The sequence below is a fragment of the Vombatus ursinus genome, unplaced genomic scaffold (genome assembly GCF_900497805.2).
Source record: "Vombatus ursinus unplaced genomic scaffold, bare-nosed wombat genome assembly UNPS02014924.1, whole genome shotgun sequence".
NCBI lineage: Eukaryota > Metazoa > Chordata > Mammalia > Diprotodontia > Vombatidae > Vombatus > Vombatus ursinus.
Window position 1 is genome coordinate 6,496,497 of NW_020954702.1, and position 25,274 is coordinate 6,521,770.

The 25,274-nt window shown below is 36.9% G+C and overlaps 1 protein-coding gene across 2 annotated transcripts in view; it reads right to left on the reverse strand.

The window, feature by feature from the left end:
- Window positions 1–2,272: 2,272 nt before the first annotated feature.
- Window positions 2,273–25,274, reverse strand: part of SLC37A1 (solute carrier family 37 member 1) — a 162,656-nt gene continuing 139,654 nt past the window's right edge. For both annotated transcript variants that reach the window (XM_027843624.1, XM_027843623.1), the window contains exons 15-20: window positions 24,782–24,830; window positions 22,929–23,002; window positions 18,528–18,606; window positions 15,441–15,538; window positions 4,242–4,306; window positions 2,273–3,497 (exon numbers count right to left, since the gene is read on the reverse strand). In XM_027843624.1, coding sequence (XP_027699425.1) covers window positions 3,482–3,497; window positions 4,242–4,306; window positions 15,441–15,538; window positions 18,528–18,606; window positions 22,929–23,002; window positions 24,782–24,830 — 381 coding nt within the window. In that variant the 3' untranslated portion in view covers window positions 2,273–3,481. The remainder of the gene's footprint in view (window positions 3,498–4,241; window positions 4,307–15,440; window positions 15,539–18,527; window positions 18,607–22,928; window positions 23,003–24,781; window positions 24,831–25,274) is intronic.

Consider the following 25,274-nt stretch of genomic DNA (forward strand, 5'->3'; position numbering starts at 1 on the left):
GTAATGCCTTTGGACATAAAGACTGCATATCTGGAGCCAACTTGTTAAGATTAGCTTCGAGGGAAAAGCAAAATGATGTCTAACACCCACTCCAGTGCTCAGTCTTGAGCCCGGAATCTTCTACTGCTTGACTGTTTTGCCACTGGACTCAATAACTGATCAAATTCCTCCATGTTTAAAGTTCTTCAAATTATGGTGATCTTGTTTAACTGGCCAGTCAGAAGAGTCCTGGATTCTTAACATTTTGTGTCATGGACCCCTTTGACAATCTGTTAACATCAATGAACCATTTTTAGAATATTTTTAAATATATAAAATAAAATACATAAAGTTACAAAGGAAACTGATTACACTGATACATAGTTATTAAAATATTTTTTAAAAGTCCTCATAGTTATTAAAATATTTTTTGAAAAAGTCCACAGACTCTAGAACTCCGTGGTAAGAAACTATTCTGGTTAGTTCCCTCTTGACTTAATCAAAGAGATTCCCATCTCATAAAAGGATACCAAGGAGGGATACCAGTCCCTTGGTAGTTTAGGTGAAAAAATAATCAACCTAACATTTAACATAAGGTTTACTTTGCCAGAGAAAGAGTATTCTGAGGTGCAAAATAGTTTTCATTCATGATAAAGCACTGATTCAGTTGAGCATAACTTACCAGTGGAATTCATGACTATGGTCACAAGTCTGAGCAAAGAGCTCCAGCCCTTTTCTTAATTTATAAACTGAGGGTTTTTTTTTTTGGTTGCTGTTGTTTTGCATAATATTTTAAGTGATTGACATTGTTTTTTTAAAATTATTGATGTAGCCCTGGTTTACCAGCCTGAGAGAGTTACCAAGGAGAATCTGGACACTAGAAGCAACTTTTATCCAGAGTACACAGGATTTGGAGTTCGGGAAGAATGGCATGGAGAATCCTTCTTGGCCAAGTCATATGGAATCACAATGTTTGGCCTGGCTCCCTACATGCTTTGTCATTCCTCTTCCACAAGCTGTGTAGGTTGCTGTTGGGGATAATTTCAGTTGGAAGCTGTAAGCAGCAACAGTGGAAACGGCTAATGGTGGAGTGGGCTGGTGAATCACACACATAAAAAATCTCTGACATTTTTCTTTCTCCTTCCCCCATTCTTGTCAGTGAAGTAGCCTTCTGTTAAATGTTCTAATGTCTATTTTCTGGTGCCCTTCCCTTCCAGGTAGGAGCTGAGTTAATAGGGAGGGAGGAATGGGGAGGGAGGAATGGAACAACTCATCCTGTTCCCCACCAGCTACAGCCCCAGATATTCCAAACAGTTTTCCAATTGCTTATCCTAATTACATAAAAGAAAACCAAAACTGGTGGCCACCAAATTATGATTAGCTGGTGTGTTTTATTTGGGAGGGGGTAACAAATGTGGGAAAGGGTTTTGCCTTTTAAAAGATATGAGACAGTCTGATCTACCTTTAAGTAGGACCTGAAGTGAGAATGCGGAAAGGAAATCCTGAGAGAAAAGTTATGTGTCATCAACATCAACTCTTGCGAAAAACCACATTAAAGGAAAATGAGCCCTAGAGATAAAAGCCCAAGATTGAGGATCGGAGAATTTGTCATTGAAGTTACTGAGGCCTTTTGCCCTCTTAGACTAAGACCCTGCTGCTGCTGCTGCTTTCTACTTTGCCCCGGGTGCTGGAAGGATTTCTAGCAGCAAAGCTAGGTCCTCATCATACCTGGCAAATGAGGCTATATATGTATGTATGTATGTATGTATATATTATTATTATACTTGGGACTTTTTGGTAATGTATTTGGGCACATTATAGGTGGGACCCAGTCCAAGATTCTTTTATAGTTGAGATCCTTTTATCTATATTCAAGAACATTGGGAGCTCATTGTTATTGCTACACATACTCCATGTCTGACATTCTTTGTTACAAGTCTGCTACATGCTGATGCGTTACTTAAATTTAAACTGCCTAGCTTTCTGAAATCCAAACAGTTTAGGCAGCTGTTTGTTATAGCCTACACTGCCTCTTTTTAGTTAAAAAAAAATTAGGATCCTATCCATGCAGAAGAATATACGCTCTTTTAATTGGAAACCATCTGTGATTTCAATTTGAACATTATCAGAGATGTACTTTATCTGGACAAAATTAAGAACATGCAACTTTATTTTGAAGATTATCCCTCCCTCCCCACAAAATTGTGAGAAAGAAAATTGTAAGACACAATGATCATAATTTCCCAATATATTGGTTTGATTTTTAAAAACATTTTATTTAAAAGGGATCAGATGGATATTTTGCAAAACCAACCAAGCATTAATAAAAACTCAGAAAACACATTTCTGTTTGCTTTAATAAATAACAAAATGTCATTTAATTTTCTTTAACCTGAATATAACACAATGCACGTTTTAAAAAATCTATTGTGTTGCTATACATCTAAAAACGATCTCTACTATTTTATTAGAATGAAAAGGAAAAATGGTCGATGCAATTGCAAAGAAATTGTATCGATTACTATGCATGTGAACAAACTAACCTTCCTAAATAACAAACCTATGAATTTTCCTTTTTCATTTTGCTCATCCTCCTGTATAATTTGGCTCTAAGTACCAAGTAGCAGCTTTAACTGATGTGTAGACATTTTATGGGGCCTTCAACAGCATTCCAGAGTACTTCTAACAAATGTAAACCTTTCAGAAACAACAGTGTTGTTTGACTGGTATTCTCTGGTATGATTCAGTTAGCCATTTTCATTTTATTCCAGCTAACTGGTTTAGGCTGCTTTGTTGTTCTATACTAATTTATCACATCAACTGGATGTGGGACAGTATATAGAGAAAAATTGGGAAAATACTTTATTGGGATTGACATGCTCAAAGTTCAGTTTTGATTGAAGCTTGAGGGAACCAATTTTCTTTTCAAGGTTAAGTTAAACTACTGTTTTATATCAATGACCTCTTTACCAGTTTGTGGCTATTACATTTAATATAACATACTAGTATTTTTGAAAATGACATTGTTTATTGTTAAAGAATAAACAGATGTTTATTGTTGAAGTTCTTCCTGGCATAGTTTTCAAATTACTGTAATATTCCATCACTAAGAAACCTGAGAATGGCTCACGCTTCATTTCAGTGCCAGATCAATTCTATACTCGTCTCAAGTTATGTTCAAATAATTAGATAAAAATGAATCAGCCAGGCACTTGGTATCTTTTCCTTATGACCTTAACTAAAGTAACTAGTCTGAAGATTTCAGCAGCTCTTACCTCTCTGAGAACTAACTCTCTGAGAACTATAATCCTGAGGTTCTGTATGTGCTTAATAAAATATAAAAGGATGTAACATTTGCTTTTGTATCTCTTTCAGGTATGTGTGCAAAATGCATGTAGAGAAAGCAAGTTCTTCAAAGTGGAGTTGTTTACATTGTACTGTGCCTTGAATGATTATTTTTGGATGATGAGTATAGATTCTTCCCCAAATGTGTCTGAAATGATTAATGTTCTTTAAACCTGCAAGAAAGCGATAATATGAGAAAGGATTAAACAGTAAGCAGCTGAATAATAAGTATATTAGTGGACTACTCAATAGAACACCGAACATCTTTGTGACTTTCTAGACCATAATTCCTTTTCTGGGCTACTATTGGCCTATCTGTGATGTCTCCCCCAGTTGAATTTAAGCTCCATATGGGTACTGTCTCATTTTTGCATTTGTATCTCCAATGCTTAGGATAATATCTGGCCCATGGTAATTACTTGATCAAAGATTTGTATGTACTTATTCATTTGAAGTCATAAATATTTTTACAACAAGCACATTTTCAACATATAACAGCAGAGAGCATCTCTTTCTTTCTCAAGAATCCTTTCCAAAATATGTGCTTATTGAATAGCACTTTCCCCAAATTCCAAAGCATTATAGTGGTCAGTGAGGAAAGAGGTAGAAAATGGGGAAGTTAGGCTTTAAGAGGTGCCATTTTTATCAAACTATTTTAAAGAGAATGACAAAAGCAAGCAATTTTCATCTAGCATACTTGGGTCATATTTTAAAGAGAAATTGACAGGTTCATGTTTGTGTGGGTATTTTATTAAAAAAGTAGGAGTAATAACTGATAAAGGAGCTAATGAGGAGAACTTTTTTTCCCTCAGGATAAAAAAAGGAAAGGTGAATTATATAAGAAAGATAAGCTAGAAAATTATTTTGAATGATCTACTCGACTATATTAATGAAAAAGATCATGGTTTTGGACTTACTGAAGCTGTTCTCCGGGCATGGATCTTGTGCAGCAGAGCTCCTTCTGGATGAGGCGCAATAAGAACTATGCCCAAATAATAAGAATATTAATCCAGGGAAAAAATACCATCACAAAAGACATTCCGAACCTATATGAGTGAGGAAATGTCTGGTTCCAAGATCTTAATTATTTATACAGATATACTACTTAGATTTAATGATTTTGATCATCAGTTAGAAACTTGTTTTCTCAGATACATTTTTTATCTTTAAGATTTTGGTAACTGGTATTTCCAAAGTATAAGATTATCCTCAGTATGTCTTATAAATAACTGATGAAATGCCCCTGAAAATATTTTTAGTTTGGATACAACACCTACTGTGATACTATTTTCATACAGCTAATATTTTAAGATACAATCAGTCCAATAATAGAAAAGTTAGCCCAAGGTAGAAAAATAAATGAAATCAAAGACATTTAAATAGACTGGAATCAAGATTTGTCAAGTGGAGGAAAGGCTAGAACTATAAAGATTTACTGCTAAGATAAATGTGGTAAATTCAAGCATTTTATTTAGAAACAGTCATGAGAGCATCTCTAAAGATATTCTCTCTGTTTAATACATTCATCTTGTATTCTTTGGTCCTACTGTGAACACCATGCAGTTCAGCCTGCTATACATGGCATGATTAAACTAAATATTCAATTGAAAGAATGAAAAAAACTCCCCTATTTACCTTATCTCACATTTGGACATTAGCAACTCTCTTTTGATTTTAAAGAAAGTTGCTTCAGAAATCCAGATGTAGTTGGTAATCAGATATTACACAAAAATAAAATGTTTCCTTTTGCTGGATTGTAATTGAGATACTCCCTCTGCCTCCCCGCCTCTGCTCTCCTTCTCCACCTCAAATATTTGATTACCACTACACAATTATTACCCAGCATTTATGGAGTGACACAAGCCCCAAAATGAGTGCTGACAGTGCTAGTTTCTAAGGATGCAGGACTCCCAATCCTTCGCCCTTTGGGACCTTGTGGTGGTTATCATGACTAGTTGGAAAAAAAGGTGGAAAAGGTAATGGCGGCAAAAGGATGATCTACTAAGCAATAGGATGCTGAAATGGGTGTTTTCCCAAAGGCTGATTTTTGCCATCCCAAGCATTCGGTCTATCAACATCTGGGTTTTCTAGACAGCTTAGGATCAGTGCCCTCAGGAACAAGAGTTGACCTCTGGGAGTGACTTTCACAACCCAGCCTACAGGATTCATCTGGTAGCATTTCCTCATTTAAAGCTGGAAGGAACTTGGTGGGACTGGCATTATAAAGTAACCTAGCTAAGTTTGAGGCTTATTCTACTTAGAGCAGAAGGTAGGATAGGGGAGAGTGTGCCTCAGAGGTGTGGTGGGGAAAACGTTTGTCCTTTTGTTCTTGTTATATCTTCAAAGTAAATATCCCTTTGTAAAAGCTAGGGGAAACAGCCTGGAGGCTCATACAATGGCATAAAAAAGGAGGCATGTCAGAACCATTCAGCATTACATTAGAACTCTGAGAGGAAGAAGCAGTCAGCCTCCCTTGGGACGGATGAGGTCAGAGTATTCTTGTCTCAGAAAAATGAAACAATCCTAGTTAGTCAAACAAGCAACTATTAAACATTTGTTATCTATGTTAATTGCTACTGTTGTGTGGGCATAGGGGTGAGAGTGCCAAGAGAAACGAACAGAATTTAGGGAGAATAAAAATGCTTCCTTGAACTGAGTCCCTCCTATTAGCAGGTAACTGAAACCTAAGACAGGATTTTAGGGGAAGGACCTTCACACCATAGGAGCATTCATTTTCAGCTCTAACAGTCACACTAAAGACTTGCTGGCATATTTGTAACTAGTTTCTCATTCAAAAGTGTTTTGTTTACCTCCTTAAAAACAAAGCAAAATAAATCTTTCTTCTCCATATGTGATTATATTTTCAAGCATGAAGCCAGTCTATGTTGTGAATTACATTTAGAGAGGTTCTTTGAGTTAACACAATATTCAAATTTCCCAACATGTATCTGAACCCTTTATGTAACTAGAGTATCCAACATGTGTGGGATGCCCCTATGAAGACTTCTCGGTGTAATTAAGGTTTGGGATAAGACTATCTTGAATTTGGAAATAAGTTTAGAAGACAGATAAGGATAAGTATAGATTTCTATAGTTCCCCCTTCTCCCAGGGTTGTCAGTAGTTAAAGATTGCCAAGTCTGAAACCCCCCTTGTACCCCCGCATTTGGTCATGGTGACCTTCCCACAGCAGCGTTTAGCTTGATCTCACATACTAAATTGTTCATTTTTGTAGCAAGCTAAGGTGATGGATATGTGTATTGTTTCTTTGTTCTCTGTCTCTGGGAATAGATTTTCGTGCATAGATTGTAAGCCAAATATTGGTTAGTTGGTGGGAGGGGGAATTTCCCCCGTTTCTGTTATTTAAACTGGCTTTCTGCTTTTGTAATTTGTCTTCCTCCATCAGAAATCATGCTGGTGAGAGAAACACCCAATTCTCGAGAATTGAAGTAAACTTTCTGTACCTCTGAGTTTTTTTAAGGTCACTATCCCACACAGTTTGGTGCATTGGCCGGGAAAGAAGCCCCCCGGGAGTCGACCCTCTCCAAGGGCTGAGAGCAGGGCGCCCACCAACAATTTTTTTTGGTGGCTCTCAGACTTGGGGGATCGGTCTCCCTCCTGGGGGGCAGACATCCCGAAGAGAGGAACTCGGAGGAACAGAAAGAAAAAAAAGGTGGGGGGGAGAAAAAAAAAAGCTCCGATGGTGGTGCAAGTGAAGTGTAAAACTCTGGCTGGTGGAGAAAGAGCAGTCATGTTAAGTTATACGCGTATAACCTGAGGCCATGCCAGAACTTGGGGGTCTTTGGGTAGATGGAATATCCCTGGAGAGACATCGACGAGTGAGTGAGAGCTCAGGTGACCCCTCCGGCAGGGCCTAAGGTAGGGCCTGAAATTAAATGGGGAGGGTCCTGAAATTCGTAGGTCACTGACCTGGGAGGGTCCGGCGATGGCCTCCAAGTAAATTTTTGAAAATATAGGGAAATTTTTGAGATGGGTAAGGCCTAAGGTGAGGTCCTGAAATTTTGGGTCCTGAATAAATTTTTGAAATGAGTAAAATGGGTAAGGAGCAGTCTAAACCTGGCACCACAGAGCAGAAAGAAGGTATACCAGAAGATAGCCCTTTAAGGGCTAGGTTTAGCGATTGGGATGAACTACCAAAAATGTAGGGAACAGATTGAGTAATTGAGTGCACTATCAAACATGTGAGGTCGTGACTTTGTTTCTGTCTGTGTTTGTGTCTCTGTGTGGTATGAGTGAGTGTCCGTGTGTAATCTGATACCCTTTGTAGCCAGATAGCTTCTAAGAGCTGCAGCTGGATTTATTGCTTGGAAAAAATGTTTTCTTTTTTTCTCTCCCCCTCTCCCTTCCTAATTCCTCAGAGGAGCGGGTGGATGGAAGGGAAAAAGAGAGAAAATTCTCTCTCTCTTTACATTCTAACTCTGGCCAAGTTTTGAGTGTGAAGGGAAAGACAAGAAAGAAAAGGGAAGAGTATTTTGAGGTAAGCCACCCTTGGATATTGGTTCTGGGTGACTTCAAGGGGTTTTAAAGATGTGAGGAAGCTTGACTCTGTTTTGAGTAGAAGAATTGAAATTGAAAATTTTGCAGCTCATTGTGATTGGATATTGTTACATAAACTGGGCTGTTCAATTACTTATTGGAACTCTAGAGGCCTTCTGCCTAAGGGGAGAAAATTGATTATTCAAATTGCTGAATCCTGAAAGTGCCAAGAGTATTGGATTTAAAACAAAAATGTTTTTAAATGTTTATCATTAGTGATTGTAAATTCAGATCTGATTGTATTTAAGTTTACAATTCTATAAAAAAAATAATAATGGATGTTATGAAATGTGTTAATGTTAAAAGTTAAAAGTGTAACAAGAGTAATGAGAGTGATCATTTCTGTATGTGATAATATGGAAATGCAATTGATGTTATCTGAAGTTTATGGTTTAAGTTATTACTGTATTTCTAAATTGTATTGTATTTCTAAAACTCTTAGATTGTAAAATTTGAGGGACCATTATGAGGAAGAAATGGTGTTAAGGTAACTCTTGACCAGCAAAGGGTCTTTTTAGAGATAAAGATGAGATGATTTGAAAACTGTTAAATACCTAGTGAGGTATATTTGGTTATAAGATTATGATAACAGATTTTTATTTAAAATCTTGATTATTATAAAAAATATTGTGGTTTATAGTTATAGTCTCAAAATATTAATGATGAGATGAATTATTTTTTCCATACAAAGTGACTTGGAAGTACATCCAGCTAAGTTGATAATGGGTTGCTTCAAGGTTTATTACAATTTGTGGAAAAGGAAGTTAAGTATTTGGGACATTTAATTAGTGAAGGAAGTAAGAAATTAGGTCTGGCTAGGGTAGAAGGGATTATTCATATACCCAGACCTAGGACTAAGAGGGAAGTCTGTAAATTTCTTGGATAGGTAGGATATTGTAGAAACTGGATTGATTCCTATGCAACTCTCAATATATATAAACATTTATTGAGTGAGGGACCAGATCCTATAGATTGGGATGAGGAAAGTAATCAAAGTTTTGAGCAATTGAAAAGAGTTCTAATCTCTCCCCCTGTGTTAGCTTTACCATGCTTGGAGAAATCATTTCATTTGTTTGTATAAGGAAAGGGAGTAGCCCTTGGAGTTTAGGCACAAAAAAGAGGAGGGCAGAGGTGTCCGGCAGTTTTTTTATCTAAGCTTCTGGATTCAGTAGCCAGAGGCAAGAATATTGAAATATGAAGCAATTTTATTGGAAAAGGACGATTTGGTTTTGGCACAGGATCGTAATGTTAACCCTGCCTCCTTTTTGAGTGCCAGCCCAGGGCAATCCAGTAATATTGAACATTGTTGTCTGGACCTAATAAACTGTAAAACTAAAGTAAGGGAAGATCTTCAGGAGTCTCCGATTCCTGAAGGAGTAAATTTGTTTATAGATGGGATCCTCTGGGTGGTGGAAGGAAAAAGGACAAAACGAATTTGCTATTGTAGATGGGGATAAAAATTCTTTAGCTGAAGCAGGAAGCTTGCCTAAGACTTGGTCAGCTCAAACCTGAGAACGTTATGCTTTAAATCAAGCTCTAAAATTGTTGAAAGGTCAGGAAGGGGATATATATACAGACTCTAAATATGCCTGGGGAGTAGTACATGTGTTTGGTTATTATGGAAAAAAAAAGGAAGAATGATGACTGCAGAATGCTTATGGCATATGTTAGAAGTGGCACTATTTCAGTTTATCTTACATGATTGGAAGGTATCTAACACAATGCCTGGCAGAGGGCAGATACAAAAAATGTTAACAACTATTATTATTAGTTCCTTAATTAGATCTGCCCAGTATACAATGCCAATGGTGAAGAGATGTCCGATTTTCTATGTAAGGAAATTTGGAAATGCATTCAACAGAATTGGAGTCACCTGATTGGTAATGCATTTGTTTCAAGTTTTAAACACCTAGTATTATTGCAATTTGGTAAACTTTTGTATCAGTAATGTCAAGTAGCTTTTCATAATTTGGATGTTATTAAAGTGTGAATTTAAAGTTACTAAAGGATGGTGGGAAAATTGTGTAAAACCAGTTAACTGCCATTTAGAAAATCAGGTATTTTCACCTTTACCTGTAATTAAAGAAGAGCTTATAGCTAAAACAATTTGTCTTATCACTTATGAAAGCTATAAGATTGTTAACTGAGTTATTTGAAGTTACTGTTTTAATGTTAAAACCTAGAATTCTTAATTGATTACTGTGTGAAAAGGAGGGGATTGGGTAAAAGTCTTAACCAGCTTGGTTCTGCCCATTCAAAACAGTCCTCCTTGGGATATGGGCGTCAGCAAGCAGGGGCACCAAGATTAACCCCCCTCTGGGGTACAGAGCAATTCCCCTTATTTTGTCAACTTGCCAAGGTCCCTGGAAACCATCTGTGTGGGCAAGGTCATCTGCCCTGAGAAAGGAACTTGTTTGGGTTCTGGAGCTCCTGAACAATGAATTTAGCCTGCTGAGATTTTGCAAGTGTATAGAAATGATTTCTAATGATTGGCTTTTACACCAGGACAAGTTTAAATTTGAGAAGGAAAAATGTTAAGTGAAATCTCTTATGTATGTGAGTCCTGCTTATTGCAACTCTATGGGAGTAAAAATTAATTGTATCTGGCTTTAAGCTGTGATTAGTGAAACTTGCTGTTTGAGGTAAAAAGGCTCTTGGGACTATAACTAATTTTGAGTTTGAATTTGGGTATAGTTGTCTCCAATAAATCAGTATCTGAAAGAAATGCCACAAGTTACTCAGAGGGAATGTGATGCTGTACTGTTAACAGGTGGAGGTCTGCGTTTGGGAAAAAGCTGCGAGGACAATCTTAGTCTCAATCTAGGATGGGATCCTCCTGGCTCAGTTTCCCCATTATGTTTCTTTGAGAAGGAATGTTTCCCACCTGACAATTGCTGAGTCTGGTTATGATGTGGAATTGATACTACATGATTGGAGAACTATGACTCTTATCTGAATTCAAACAGAGCTAAGGATGTTTTATCTTGTCATATTTGTCATGTCACATGTCCCTGCCTTTTCCTTTTATAGTAGATTTCTCTGATCAGAGCAAGCGGTCAGTAAAAGACATGAGCACAATGTAAGTATGTGAGATCTTGCTGTTTTGATCTGAATTTGTAGTCATTCCATGGCCTAAGTAAGAGTAAAATTAGTGTTTGAATTTATCATATGTAAAAGATTCAGTTTCTAAAGTAAAATTAGAAAAGGATGAACAAGTTTGTGGAACAAAATTGTGTATCTATTTAGTTGTGAGGTTAAAGTTAGGAACCTCTTTTGTTTAAGGCAATTTTTGCAAGAAATCCCCTACCTAATGTAACCAACTCAGAGGTCTTTGCCACGCCTTTTGTACCGGCCACTCCTTTATGGGCAATGGGGAATTATTCCCTTGCTTGGGAGACAAGCTCTATGGCCACTGTACAGGTAAAGACCCCTGTCAGGGGAGGGGTCTCTTGACTTGTACCACCTGTAAGGGTGATGAGTGTCACATCTTTTTGGCCCCTTGTCTGCTCCAGATTTGTCTCCTCTAGGCTTAGTGCCCTCCATTTCCAGATGACAGCTCAGGCTGCGTGCCAACCTCTGTCTGAGACCACAACACATCACCCCTTGGACCTGGAATTGGCCAAGTTCCAGACACTGGCTAAAGCACCAACCCCTTGAATGGAAGGACCCCACAAAACTGGGACACCTCTACACCCGTTTACCCACGGATTGGACAGGGAATTGTTCCATTGGGCTTGTCCGACCAAGGCTTTTCTTTTTGTCAGGGTAGATGGGAGGTTTCTTAGGAGTGAAGTTTTGGACAGAAGTAGGAGTATTGATACGTCCCTGACCAGTGCAGGTGATGCTAATGAATGGGGAGACACTTGGCCCCCTGAAAGAATAATTAAGACATCTGGTCCAGCTACTTGGGCCCAGGATGGTAGTTGGGGGTATAGGACCCCCATATATATGTATCCTCAACAGATTAATTAGATTATTTACTGGCTGAAGAAGGTGGGGTTTGTGGGAAATTGAATCTCTCCACCTGTTGTATGAAGATTGACAATAATGGACTAGGTTAAATTTGGTGTGTGCTCCAGCAGGGTATATATTTGTGTGTGGCAGGTCTACAGACTCTTCAATTGCATATGAGGCTTGGCTTAAGCATACACTGTGGGATATGGTTACTGTTCTCAATGCCTTCCAATGTCTGAGTCCCTACAACAATGAAATTTTATTCTTTTTGTTATTATGATTATTGTAATATGTCTTTTATTTGAGCCTTGTATACTGAATTGTTTAGTATCTCTTGTTTCTTCCAGACTACAATCAGTTACTGAATCAGTCAAGTTGCAAATTTTGAAGGAACAGGGGGAAACTGTAATAAACCAAGAAGAAGGAGTTGAGAATGGGGAAGGAAATGGGTAAATACATAATAAGGCAAATACAAAAGGCAATACAAGAGGGAGTAGATAGATTGATTGAGGAAATGTATCAGCAATGGTGTGAGAAGTCTTCAGGTAATATAATAAGAGGAGGGATTGTGTGGGATGCCCCTATGAAGACTTCTCAACAGCAGCTGTCTAGCTCCTTCTCACAACAGCGTCTTGCTTGATCGCACAGTCTAAATTGTTCATTTTTGCAGCAAACTAAGGTGATGGATATGTATATTGTTTCTTTGCTCTCTGTCTCTGGGAATAGATTTTCGTGCATAGACTGTAAGCCAAATATTGGTTAGTTGGTGGGAGGGGGAATTTCCCCCGTTTCTGTTATTTAAACTGGCTTTCTGCTTTTGTAATTTGTCTTCCTCCATCAGAAATCATGCTGGTGAGAGGAACACCCAATTCTCAAGAATTGAAATAAACTTTCTGTTCCCACTTTGAGATACCTCTGAGTTTTTTTTCAGGTCACTATCCCACACAAACATAAGGAATATATGCATACTTCCATCCTTAGGAGGGCTTTCACTGCAGTTGATTGTAAGCCTTCAATTTCTTAGCTGAGAATTGCTGAGTTTCTTTGGCCAAAACAATTCATTACTTACTGGCCTATTGTTTGGCAGATGAGACTATTAGCTAGGTTGGTCCTTTGTTGATAAGATAGAGATTCCATCCCTAGGGTCACACTTAAAACCTTTCCATTAGAAAAAGGTTTCTAGAGCCAGGACAGCTCTAGAAAACACAGACCATCCCCACAACACCATAGCTGATACTCATATCATCTTTTATAGTTTGAAAAACATACCACTACAACTCCAAGAAATCATAAAAAGTAGAGTGTAAGTGAGAGGTGAGTAAAGTATTATAAACACTCATTGGAAGAGAGAGCTCAGGAAGTGATCTTTGAAGAACTTCAACAGCAGAGAAACAGCTGGGCCTGGGCATGGTATCCCAAATACAGAGAATAAAACGTCCAAAGGGATGAAAGTGAGAAAGTGAGGTAAATGTACTGTGGACTGAGAATAATACAGTATAGAGAATATAGAGAAGGTAATCACCTGCTCTAAACACCTCTATGTGTTAAGTACAGCTGTGGCTTGGAAAACAAGCCAATGCCAGATCATGGAAAGTTTTAAATGCCAAGTTAAGGATTATAGGATTTAAAGCTGGAAGGGATCTTAAAGCTCATCTAATGAGCAAATGATAAGAGTGACAAAATCCTCTTCTCTTCTCTTCTCTTTGCCTGCATTAGAATAGTGTGTGACAGCTTGGGGTAATAAACTCCTCTCTTCCCTGCCTGGAAAACTATTCTGAAGACACATTTTCACATCCTTATGAGTGCCTAAACAATAACTGGGAGAGGTTGGGACACAAACATGGCTGTTCCTGGAGAGCAGTCACTAATCATCTTCAAGTATAATGTATTCAAAATTTGGGAAAAGCTTCAAGTTTTAGGATGTTCTTCACCAAGTGAATCCTATCTAACGCCAGGATGATGTGTACTGACCATGCCATACCACCTCTCTGCTCAAAATACTTCCATAACTCCTTACTGAGTAAAATTCAAACACTTTTGTTTCATCTTCCATCACCCGGCAATACTCTGTGTTTCAAGCCTTCTTTCTTGTTATACCCCTCAATGTACTCAAACTAAACTACTCTGTGCTGTGCTACTATTCCCTAAAATACTCTCCTGTCTTTTGCTTCTATCTTTTTTTTTCTTTTGCTTCTATCACACTATTCCCTAAGCCTGATATATCCTCCCCACTCTCTCTTCACCTGCTACATTTTTATCTACCCTTTACAACCCAACTTAAATGCTTGCCCCTTCACAAAACTCTCCCTGATTCCCCAGCCCTAATCCCTGTCATGACTGACCTTTTCACCTTGGATTTTACGCAGGAGTTTGTCTTGAAACTATAATGCTTGCCTCACGTTCCCGAGTGCTGTCATAGCCTATGAGTTTTTAAGTTCCATGAAATCAAGAACTGTCTTATGGAGGCTGGACCTCTATTCCAGCCACTTGCACAGTACCTTCCATACTTCCTTCACTCAAAGATGTTCCCTAGAGTCTTAGCACAAGTTTAAGCTATTGGGGCTCAAAACTGCACTAAGACATTTGGGACAACTTAAATAATGTTGTTGATGAGAAGACACACTCTGTTGATTCAGATTGCAGTGCTGTTATAATTTGGAAGCTTGTTAGATCATATATTATAGGATTAGTGATGTAGAGCTAGAATAGAAGATACCTTAAAAGTGATCTAGTCCAATCCCCTTGTTCTACAAATAAGGAAACTGGGATGGAGAGAATGACTTGCCCAAGATGATACAAGTAATAAATGATAGGTGGGGGTTAAACCCAGGTTCTCTGACTCGAAGGCTTTCCAATCAGTGCCCCATGCTGTTTCCCATGCTAATGTAGCTTTCAGAATTTGCTCCAGCCAAATAAATGAATCACCCTAGCAGGGGTGGGGAACCTGCAGCCTCAAGGCCACATGTGGCTCTCTACGTCCTCAAGTGTGGCCTTTCCATCTTGGTTAGTAACCCCTGGGTCCTGGCCTTTGATGGCACAGTTTTTAAGAATTACTGAAACATAATGAAGCTTTAGAATGGGGGCATCAAGGTAGTAGAGTGGATAGAGCACCTGTCCCAGAGTCAGGAGGACCTGAGTTCAAATTCACCCTCAGATACTTGACACTTACTGTGTGATCCTGGGCAAGTCTCTTAACCCTGATTGCCTTGCAAACAAATTAAAAAAAGCTTTAGAATATAAGACTTCAGTGAAGCTCTGTACATAGCAGGCACTTAATAAATATTTGCTGAATTGAATTATATTTTACTGTGAATTAAATGGGTGAATAACCTTACCTTTTCATGCTAATTTGTAGTCTGCTCAAAACTACTCAACTGAATTTTCAGAAGCTTGGTTTAGAGAAGATTAGACTTCAAAAGTTTATTTTTCATATTAAGAGGTCACCTCTATCAGTGTGCCTTGAATCATTATGAGCAATATAAAAACTATACATTTTATCTGTACAGAGGAGGAAATTGCAAGTCTGCTTGTGGCTTGAACTACAGTATTCAGCCATATAGGGGCTAATAAAGTTCTTAGCATCTTTAAAATCACAGGTAGGACTTACCAGTAAAGCAGTGGCATCTGCTACCATCAACATGTAAAACACATTGTTCCAGCCAGAGGGGGAGATAAGCCCAGCTAAGAGAGGACCTAAGGCAGCACCTAAAATTCATGAACATGGAAAAAAAATGAGTTTTTAAAGATAGTTACTTTTAAAGTCTAATATAAATACTTTTACTCACTATTCACACTATAGAAATTACAAATTCTGTAATAGCAGGAAGCAGAAATAGTACTTAAAACTGCAGTAGACTGATATTTCCCAGTATCAGGAAACCATATGTCACTTTTATGATTCACTGAGAAGACGTTAAGTTCTAATTTGTGATTAGAGAAAAACTTGGCCTCAATCTAAACAAAACATGATTAATGTACTTTGTAACACATAATAAACAATGAATTATTGTGAATCAACTTGTTGCTACTATAGTACATTTCAATTTTAATTTTTACTTCTTTTTTAGCCGATTGGTTGCCATTTATAGATACAAATGACCTCTCATGACTAAAGAATAATTATTTAAGACACTGGGGTAAAGAGGCCAATGTGGTTTTCTTATGAAATTATTTTTCATACTTCTAACTGTAGGATTGTTACATAACTTTAAAGAGAATATAAAGAGATCAACAGTTTCTTGTTGTGGAAAGAATCCTGAATCTGCAGATAGAGGACCTCAGTTTCAATTCCATTTCTGATTCTGGGCAAGTCACTTAATCTCTCTGGGCTCCAGTTTCCTCAACTGTAAAATGAAGGGGTTGGATCTATGGTAATGAAAATTGGCTATACTCAGTTATCAATGCTGATACATGGCCCCTTACTTTTACGTACTACTTTAACTCAACATGAGATACTCTAAAGATTCCTGCTGTAAGTGGGCTTCGTGACCCATGTTTTGAATAGAACACTCTTGACATTGAATTTTGTGTTCTATCTACTGGGTTAAGAATTGTGGTTTTATGCAGCAGCTAGGTTGTGCAGTGGATAGAACACCAGCCCTGAAGTCAGGAGGATCTGAGTTCAAATCTGGCCTCAGACCAAACACTTGACACTTACTAGCTGTGTGACCCTGGGCAAGTCACTTAATCCTAACTGCCTAAGCAAAAAAAAAAAAAAAAAAAAAGATTGTGTTTTTTGTATACTGTGTATGACAGCTGGCCTTCATAAGATGAATGTGAATTTAGGAAGCTAGGAGGATACTAACAAATTAAGCCAAGAATATTCTAAGCTAACTAAATTCTTATTCATACAGACATCATCAAAATAAGCTACAAAGTCACTTGTGCAGGCAGATATGTTAAATATCACTAAGACTTAGTGATTTACTTGTCCTAAGGACTTCTCCCCAAAGACTCCAAGAAAGTACCCTTTGGGAATTTTAGGAATAGTATCTTCTTTTTTAAACAGAGGAGGAAAATCACCAAAATCTCTCTATAAATTCAAAGGCACTTTCTATCACTATTGAAATTTAAGAATCATTTTTTTATATCAATAATCAGATCATTACTTCTTTGTCGACAGCATCCAAATAAATTGTTTCATGATCTTTGAACAGCTGTTATATTGTGTTATCTATGTTAAAAGCTGCTATCACCTTCTGAAAATGGAAAGTAAAAATTTTGCCTGGTCCCAATCAGGATAAAAATCATTTGTAAAATCAAAAAAAAATAAATAATTCACATTTATTTCCTATGTAGATTGCTCTTGTGCCTACTTAGGATGGTGACTGGTGCCAGAGGAATGAATGTGAATAATGTGCTCTATCCATAAAATGAGCAAATTGCAGAGAAAAGCAATATAATGAGAAAATAATAAATAACCTATAATGAGAAAATAATAAGTACCACAATATAACCACAGATTGTATTTTTTCAAGAATTTTTCTACCAACAGAAATTCCATAGTATTATTTTGTATTTGTAAGATTTTTACCTTTTTAATATTACTATTTCTGTTGCTCTCACATGCAATGCTACTGTTTTCATAAAATCAAAACAATTTAGCTTTTGCATTATCATTCTTATTTTACAATGGGGGAAAATGAGGCTCATGTATTCTGACCAACTCATTGGCTTATAACTTTTGTTTCTAATACTTGAAACTCAGTCTCCTGACTCTAACATTGATACTCTTTCTATTATGCCCAGAATGTGAAGCTATCATCAATTTCCTCTAGTTTTTTTTTATATAATTCATAATGCTTTAGCTAGATATCTACATTATACTTTCTCTACCAGAGTACAGAGATGGTAATTATATTAAGGTCTTTACCTATTGTCAAGCATTCTAATTTACCCATTTCATTTAGAAGCATTTATATATTCTGATTTGATACACTATCATTTAGCATCAGCAAATAGGTACCATTTTAATTTAGGCGAGTTTCCAGCAGGAAATGTCCCTTTTCTCCAAAGATCTCCATAAGTTTTAAACCTAAAACACTTAGAAGAACATTTATAAACAAAAAATAATACCCTAACACTAATTCTTTGAAATAGAGATATTTTCTTTAGCAGTATACAAAAAGGGTCAAACATTTCTTGGGCTTGATAGTCTTTTCCAGAAGAAAAAGACTTAATGTCTTTTCTGTATCTGCAACTGGTCACAAGTGGAATTGAGTTGAGAGAATATGTCTGATTCAATGACAATCCATTATTACTGGAAAAATCACATGTTGTATTGCTGGTTGTTCAATTACAAAGACTTGTACCAAACACAACTAGACTGTTAAGTACATTTGCTTAACTTACTTTTAAAAACATTGAATTTCAAATGGAACAAAAGAACTTCCCTTTTTCTTCCTTCCCTTCCCTTCTCCTCTTCCTCTCCTATCCTGCAAAAAAAAATCCTACAAACTCCAAACAAACAAAAAGGACCTCAACTAGAAACACCAAACAAAAAATGATAAAATGTAGTTCAGAAATCCATATTTATAAATGAAAGTACAGCATATTATTTTTCAATAATGTCCAATGGGCCCTCCTTTCTCAAATTTTACTTAGTTCTCATTATCTGTGAATTATCATATAAAACAGGTATCCCACAGAGCCACTATTGGTTACTTAAGTTTGCATCTCTAAAAAGACATCTTACCTATAGAACCAGTTCCATCAATGATAGCTGTCACAGTGGAGAGGGCTTTGGAATTTCCCTTCAAACTTTTATGGGTACCCTAGAGTAGAGGGTGGAAATAATCTGTCATAACAGGTCATCACAAAGTGTGGAGTGAGAATAAACCAATACTCTCAAAACTTGCTCCTGCCTAAAATTCTCAAGGCACTTTGCCTAGACTTCTACTCAGAAGTTATCATACTCCCCCTTGTATCAGAGTTATTTACATTTATGTTCTATCTTCCCTATTAAATGGCAAACTCTTTTAGATCAAGGCCAGTGTCATCTCTATTTTTGTATCCCTAGCACAATACTTCAGATACAGTAGAAGCTTAATAAATGTTCATTGCATTGAACTGTATGTGAATATGACTTTATGAAGGATAACACTGCACATAGATATTTTCCATAATTTTTGTATTCATTTGACAGCAAAGGAAAAGTTCAAGCTTTTAGTCTATCTAAAGTTATCAAAAATAGCAGTTTGTTCTTCTAAATGGAGATCTTAAAATTCTTCCATTTTGAGGAGGAAACAAATTGAGTTTTGAGAAAAAAATATAGTGTTCCAAATATAGGACAACTATGGAACTTTTGATAACTGGGTTTAAATATGCTGAAAGCACCACATTTCATTGAGATTTCCATATCTGTTAAGTGAAATGAAATTAGCTTTTATTAGTGATATATGTAATATGTCTGCAGACTGTAAAAAAAATACTGGTTGCCAATTGCTAAGAAAGGTGTTGTCTTCTCATTCAGCAATGACTAAAGTACTTTGCTATGAAACCCAGACTTGGTTCAGTTTCCAAAATCAGGAAGAATTAAATGATAACCAGTGGAAAAAGATAACTACCTGAGAAATACAAAATTCCAGTTTATAGAAGAAGATAAAGAAATAAAAAAGAGTAAAGAAGAGTAAAGTGAAATGAATCATTAAGTCTCCTAACTTCTACTCTGTAGTGGAGAATTATCTTTTTTCAGGGTTAAAAAATGCCACAATTTTAAACTAACTGATCAAAAGAGATTGGCCCCTTTTTCTAGAAGCTGTTCTTTTTAGACAATTTCCCTCTGATACTCAAATGAATTCCCAAAACCCAGTAAAATTCTATCCTTTTTCTAATTTAGATTGTGAATTGTTTTAGATTTATTAGAGCCTTTTACTAGAGTTCTACTCCTTGCAAATGGATCCTTTTATTCTTATTTTTCTATTTTGTTTTCTAGTTCATTCCTTCCCATGGTTCTCTCTCTTAGCATTCCTTTTACATTTATTTTTTACTCCTCTCTCTCCCCAACTTTAGCCATACCCATAGCCTTTTTTTCTTATGATTTTCTGCCAATATTCCTTTTCCCTACCTCTCATCTTTCCTTTCTCCTTTCTTATTTCCTTGAATTTGTCTTCTTTTCCTCTATCTTCTCCTTTTCTTTCCTTCCTCTTCTACTGTCTTTAGAGTCAATTAGACAAATTAGAAATGAAGAGGGAACTGGGATAGCTAGTTGTTGGGTGGCAGAGTGGATTATGCCAATGCTAGAGGACAAAGTTATCACTGACTGAAGAAACGGTGAGGTCATTTGTAATGGATTGAGGGACGGGTAAAGGTGGCAATTTCAGGACCTTAGGCAGGAACCAAAAATGTACAAGCCAAAAGAAAATGAAAGCAAGTGATTATTATAGAAGTTCTAGTAATGAAACAGAGACTGGGACAAATGAACTTTCATGATAAAATCTCCCAACAGACCTGTAGTCCATCACCTTCAAAAAGAGATATTCAAATAGAATACAGAATTTGAGTAATATGGGACACTTAAATATTAAAACAAATAAAAGTAAATGCGCTATTAAAAAAAAACCTACTTATTGCCCTGGCATCCTGCCTTTCAAATACCTCTATGAGTATCTTGTTAGGACTGAGATGGTGAAGGCGGATAGTGATGTGAAGAAGAAAATAGCATTTGTACAAATGTTTGCAATTGTTAATTAAAAGAGTAGGAAGACACTTTTTGGATATTGGTGGTGGTTGTTTGGTGTGGCAGTGTGAGATCTGGTCCCTGAGTGGGTTTATGACTAAGCATGGAGAAATTATTGAGTGAATAAAGAATAGAAAGAGAGGGGAGAAGGAGGGAAAATGGGATGTAGAGACTGAGCATAGGATATGAATCACTTATTAAGTCTGTACAGAACAAGTGTTGACTATAAATGAGGATGAGAAAGAAAGGATGCCCAAGTGAAGGCTTTTACAGCCAATTCTATGTTCAGAGTGACTGAATGGATCTTAAGATATATGGGCATGGAGACACGGTTCTAGGATAAAGTAGAAGCAATCATTCCTTGTCTATCCAGCAGCGTAGTGACAATGACTAGATCCATATCAGCATTCCAGAACTTCAGGCATGGAACATATAGATACCTAACTGGCAGAGTTGTAGACCACAAGTAGTCTCTGCATGGGAAAAGTAAATATCCAGGGAGAAATCAACATGCCCAGAATCTAGGTGTGATCATAATTATATATAAATTGCTTATGAAGATGAAGTCAAAATAATCAGAAATATTACAAAAGAAGTTTTTGACCAGGGTTGTGAGAAGCCTGGAGGAAACGATTTAAGGAAGTCCAGACATTGATGGATAAAATCTCTACATGAGTCATGTTGCCTAATTTCCCCAGATCAGGCTCATTATCTATCCGTTTTGAGAGAGCAAGATGGAGAATCTGGTTCTTTTAAGGCAGTGCTAGCTGGTGTTCAGAATGAACTCGAACATGTCTGCATCAAATCACCTCTAGTTGCTTATAGCAGAGTTGAATTAGATTGAGCAGCGCCTACAATGGAGAAGGACATTACAATGGTAAGAAATCACTAGGCTCTTTAAAGGGAATTAAAGGAAATATTCAGGTATTTGGATAGGATTCGAGGCAGATGGCAATGTTAAGTATCAAGCAGAGGTGAAATTAGGATATTTGAATGAGATCAGACATTTGCAAGCTATTTTAGTCTGGAAGGGACAGATTCTGATTAAAATATTTAAATGAGGGTTGGGCAATAAATGTCCTGTGACTGCCTCACAAGACATCCTCCCCTGACAATCAAAGAAGTCTGATAGATATACTCATCCAGTTGGACAACAGATTGCAATTTTATAGGGGCAAAGCATGTGACTTGAAGAACTTGGGGGGAGGGGAATCAGGTCCCTGGACAGGCAGCCTAATCTAGAGCCAATACAACTAAGGACCCCCTGGCATAAGCATGCTACAAGACACAGATACTGGTCATGACTGATGTGGAGCCCATGTCCCATTATTTCATTTGTGCTTTGAAGCTGGGCTCTGGATAGGAAAAAGCAGTAGTGGCAATGGCTAAGATAAGGGCCTGTGTCTCCATCAGTTAGTCAAAATAGTAAGTTTTAAGAAAAGTGGAAAGGTAGTGGGGGGCAGGTTAGTAAAGGCTTTGAATATCATACTGGATTTTATACTTGATCCTGGAAATGATAAGGAGCCGTTTCAGCTACTTAGGTTTGGTCAAGTCCATTTCTGCTCTGGTGGGCCATGACAGTACCAAGGTCACAAATTCAGAGTTATCAGAGGAAAGACACTGTCAGTACTTATGATCAACTCCTATTGGTTGGGGTGAGGTGTGGGAAGTATTTCAGCAACTTAACTGCCTTTTGTGGATATACGTGGGTTGAGATAGGACAACAAGAAACCTTTGGAACTGTGATGACCATGCCCTGACAGATGTGGATTGACAGTTTTTTACTGACATGGTTTTGATTCTCCCGTGGTTTCCACAAGGGAAATGAGGGCTCTTGAGAGAAGCCAAAGAACACAGAGTCTAGATGTGAATATAATCAGTGATAAGTAGAGAAATTCTTGAGAGCCTGTATGAATAGATCTTTGTCGTAGACAATCTTATTACCTTTTAGGGACCCCTTCCCAAGAAGATACCTCTCTATAATAAGACATCATGAAGGGGAGTCTAGCCTTTGTTTGTGGAGTACCTGTTCTATGGATGGTGAACATCAGTCTCAAGTGGTTGGCCATTCTGTCCGTATAACATAAGACAGACAATCAGGTTTATTTTGTACAAATCTGTACTCAGAAATGGGCTGTTTGACTTTGAACACTCACTTCATCTAGCCTAATCTTCTTGTTTTGGAAGATGAAAAAATCATAAGTTCTTTCCTCTTTCTGCATTACAAAGTTCTTATAAGGACAACTGAAAAGACATTTATAAGTTCAAGGTCAAAAAAAAAGAAATAAAAGGTAATTATATTTGTTACTTAATATCCTCTTAACTATATTTTGGAGAAGAAATACAAAATAGTATATTTTTCAAATGCTAGAAACAATTGAGATTCAGCAATTGTCTGAGATGCACAGAAAAACTTACCAAGTCAGCTGAGACTGCAGTTGTGATCAGTGCATAAGGACCATTGACAAGAGCTCCACTGATAAGAAGCATAACTGGTAAAGATCAGTAAGAACAAATTAGAAAATAGGGGGTGGGGAGTCTTTTCCCAATCAGAACCTATGTACTTGTAATAATTCCTTAAGTTTTCTGTTTTGCCCTCTAAGCTGCCATATCTAGCATCCAGTGTTCATTCTCTTCAGTGTGTAGTTGCATACAGCTACCTGGATGTATACAATCCAAGTAAGAGAAGGATTATCTTTTATCTTTGAAGGAATTACAAGGATTTACATTTGGAAGGACCAAATATATTATCTTCCAAACACATTTCATAAAATCATAAATTTAGAGTTGAAAGAATCTTAGAAGTCATTCAGTTCAATTTCTTTTTAGAAATGGAAGAATAGCCTGAGTGAAGTTGCATGATTTGACCAAGATCACCAATCTAGTGTGTTTCAGAGGCAGTCCTAGAACACAGCTCTTCCTGGCCTTAAGGCTACCTTTCTTAGCCACTATATTTTTTCAGTTATTTAACCTGTCTTTTCAAAATATTTTTAATTGTCATCCCTCCTCATCCTGATTCTCAAATGATAGTATCTCTGAATAGTCTAGTAATGTGAATATTTACTTAACCCTTTACCCCCTTGCCATGCCCCAATATATTTGTTTGGCATCTGAAGGTTCTCATAAGTTTGAGATTTTATTAAAATAAGGCAATCTGTAGCAGCAACAGAAAAGATAATGTAAATTGTATGTATTATTTCATTATTGCATATTATTCTAACCACTAACTGCTATGACAACCTAGGTAGAAAAATCTAAGGAATACTATGTGAAAGGGACCAAAAAATCTTTTAATTATAAATCAACACTTACCACAGGCAAGATTGCAATAATTATTTTGAGCATCTTGACTTTTCTCAACTTCATTCTTGCCAGAAATTAGGCTGAGTTAATAGGACACTATGTGGCCTTTTGGAAGTTTGAACATTGGTCAAGGAGGGTTACTCAGGGATATAACGTCATATCATTTGTTTTTCAGAAGACTTTAATGACTGTTCTTTAATAACAAATTATAAACATCCATTAAATTTCCCCTTTAGGAATAGAGGAATATTTAAGAGGTGACAGAAGCATAATTTGATATTGTTGCTTGCAGAAAGTTAAAAATAGCTTTCTTTTTACATAACTGGCCCAAAATGTTGAGTATGAACAGCGTACAGTGGGTTGGAAACTGATGACAGCAATAGAAAGAACAAGGCTTTGATTGTAGGAGGCCTGTTTCTTGATGAAGTCACACCCTGAGGCTCTTGATAAGGCTGGCCATACTCCAGGAGCCAAATGATGCACTAATTACACTAACTGCTATAGTTCTGAACTCCCAAAACATGCCTTCATATACAGTACTGAACCACAGGCGAGGAAGAAGCCAAAGTAGTGTTCATATTTCTAAGTTTACCTTTTTGACTTTGAAAAAAGTCAGTTTCCTCTTTAAATAAAAAAGTATCTCTATCCACACTTTCCCTTGACCACTTGACACTAAGGATTTGTAACTGTTCTAAACAATGTTCTATGCACTCTACTTTCATAATCTGTTCTAATACTATAGATGTACAACTCTCACAATATGACTGAATTTGGGACATGAATTTGTGTTGTTTCCCTCAACCTAAAGAGAAACAAATAAGTTTTTTTTTTTTAAGACCATCCTCTACCTGCATTGTTTCCTTGTTTATAATCACTGGATTTTGTATTTTGAAAGTCTTACCCTCCCATGTGAACAACACACCAAACTTAAGAATAATGCTTAGGAAAAAAATACACAATGTTCTCACCTATTGTGGCTTCTAGGCCCATTTTACTGACCATGGAGAACATATAGAGCTGCCAAAGTTAAAAAAAAAAAGTCAAAGTTATTTTTATGGCAAAAGAATGGAATTCATAATTAGAACTATGAGAGAAGAGATAGTATTTAATCAGATTACCATTTTTTAAAATGTATACAGTGGAACCCTGTCATAGTAGTAAATCAGTATATAGATTTAGATATATTAGTTTTCCATTCAAGAGATTTAAGTTCAATAGTGGCTCTCCCAGTTGTTATCCGTGTGACCTTGACAAAATATCTTCAAATGAGATAATGATGTTCATATCCCCGACTGTACTGGATTTTGGCTTAAAATATAGAAATGATAGGCTCTTGGCAAAGAAGGGAATATACCTAATAAGGACCAATAAAAATCTATTTGCCTGGAGACTTGAGTATATAGAACCTAAGAAGAAAATCAGCAATAAAATCCATCGCTTTGGATATCTACATACAACTAG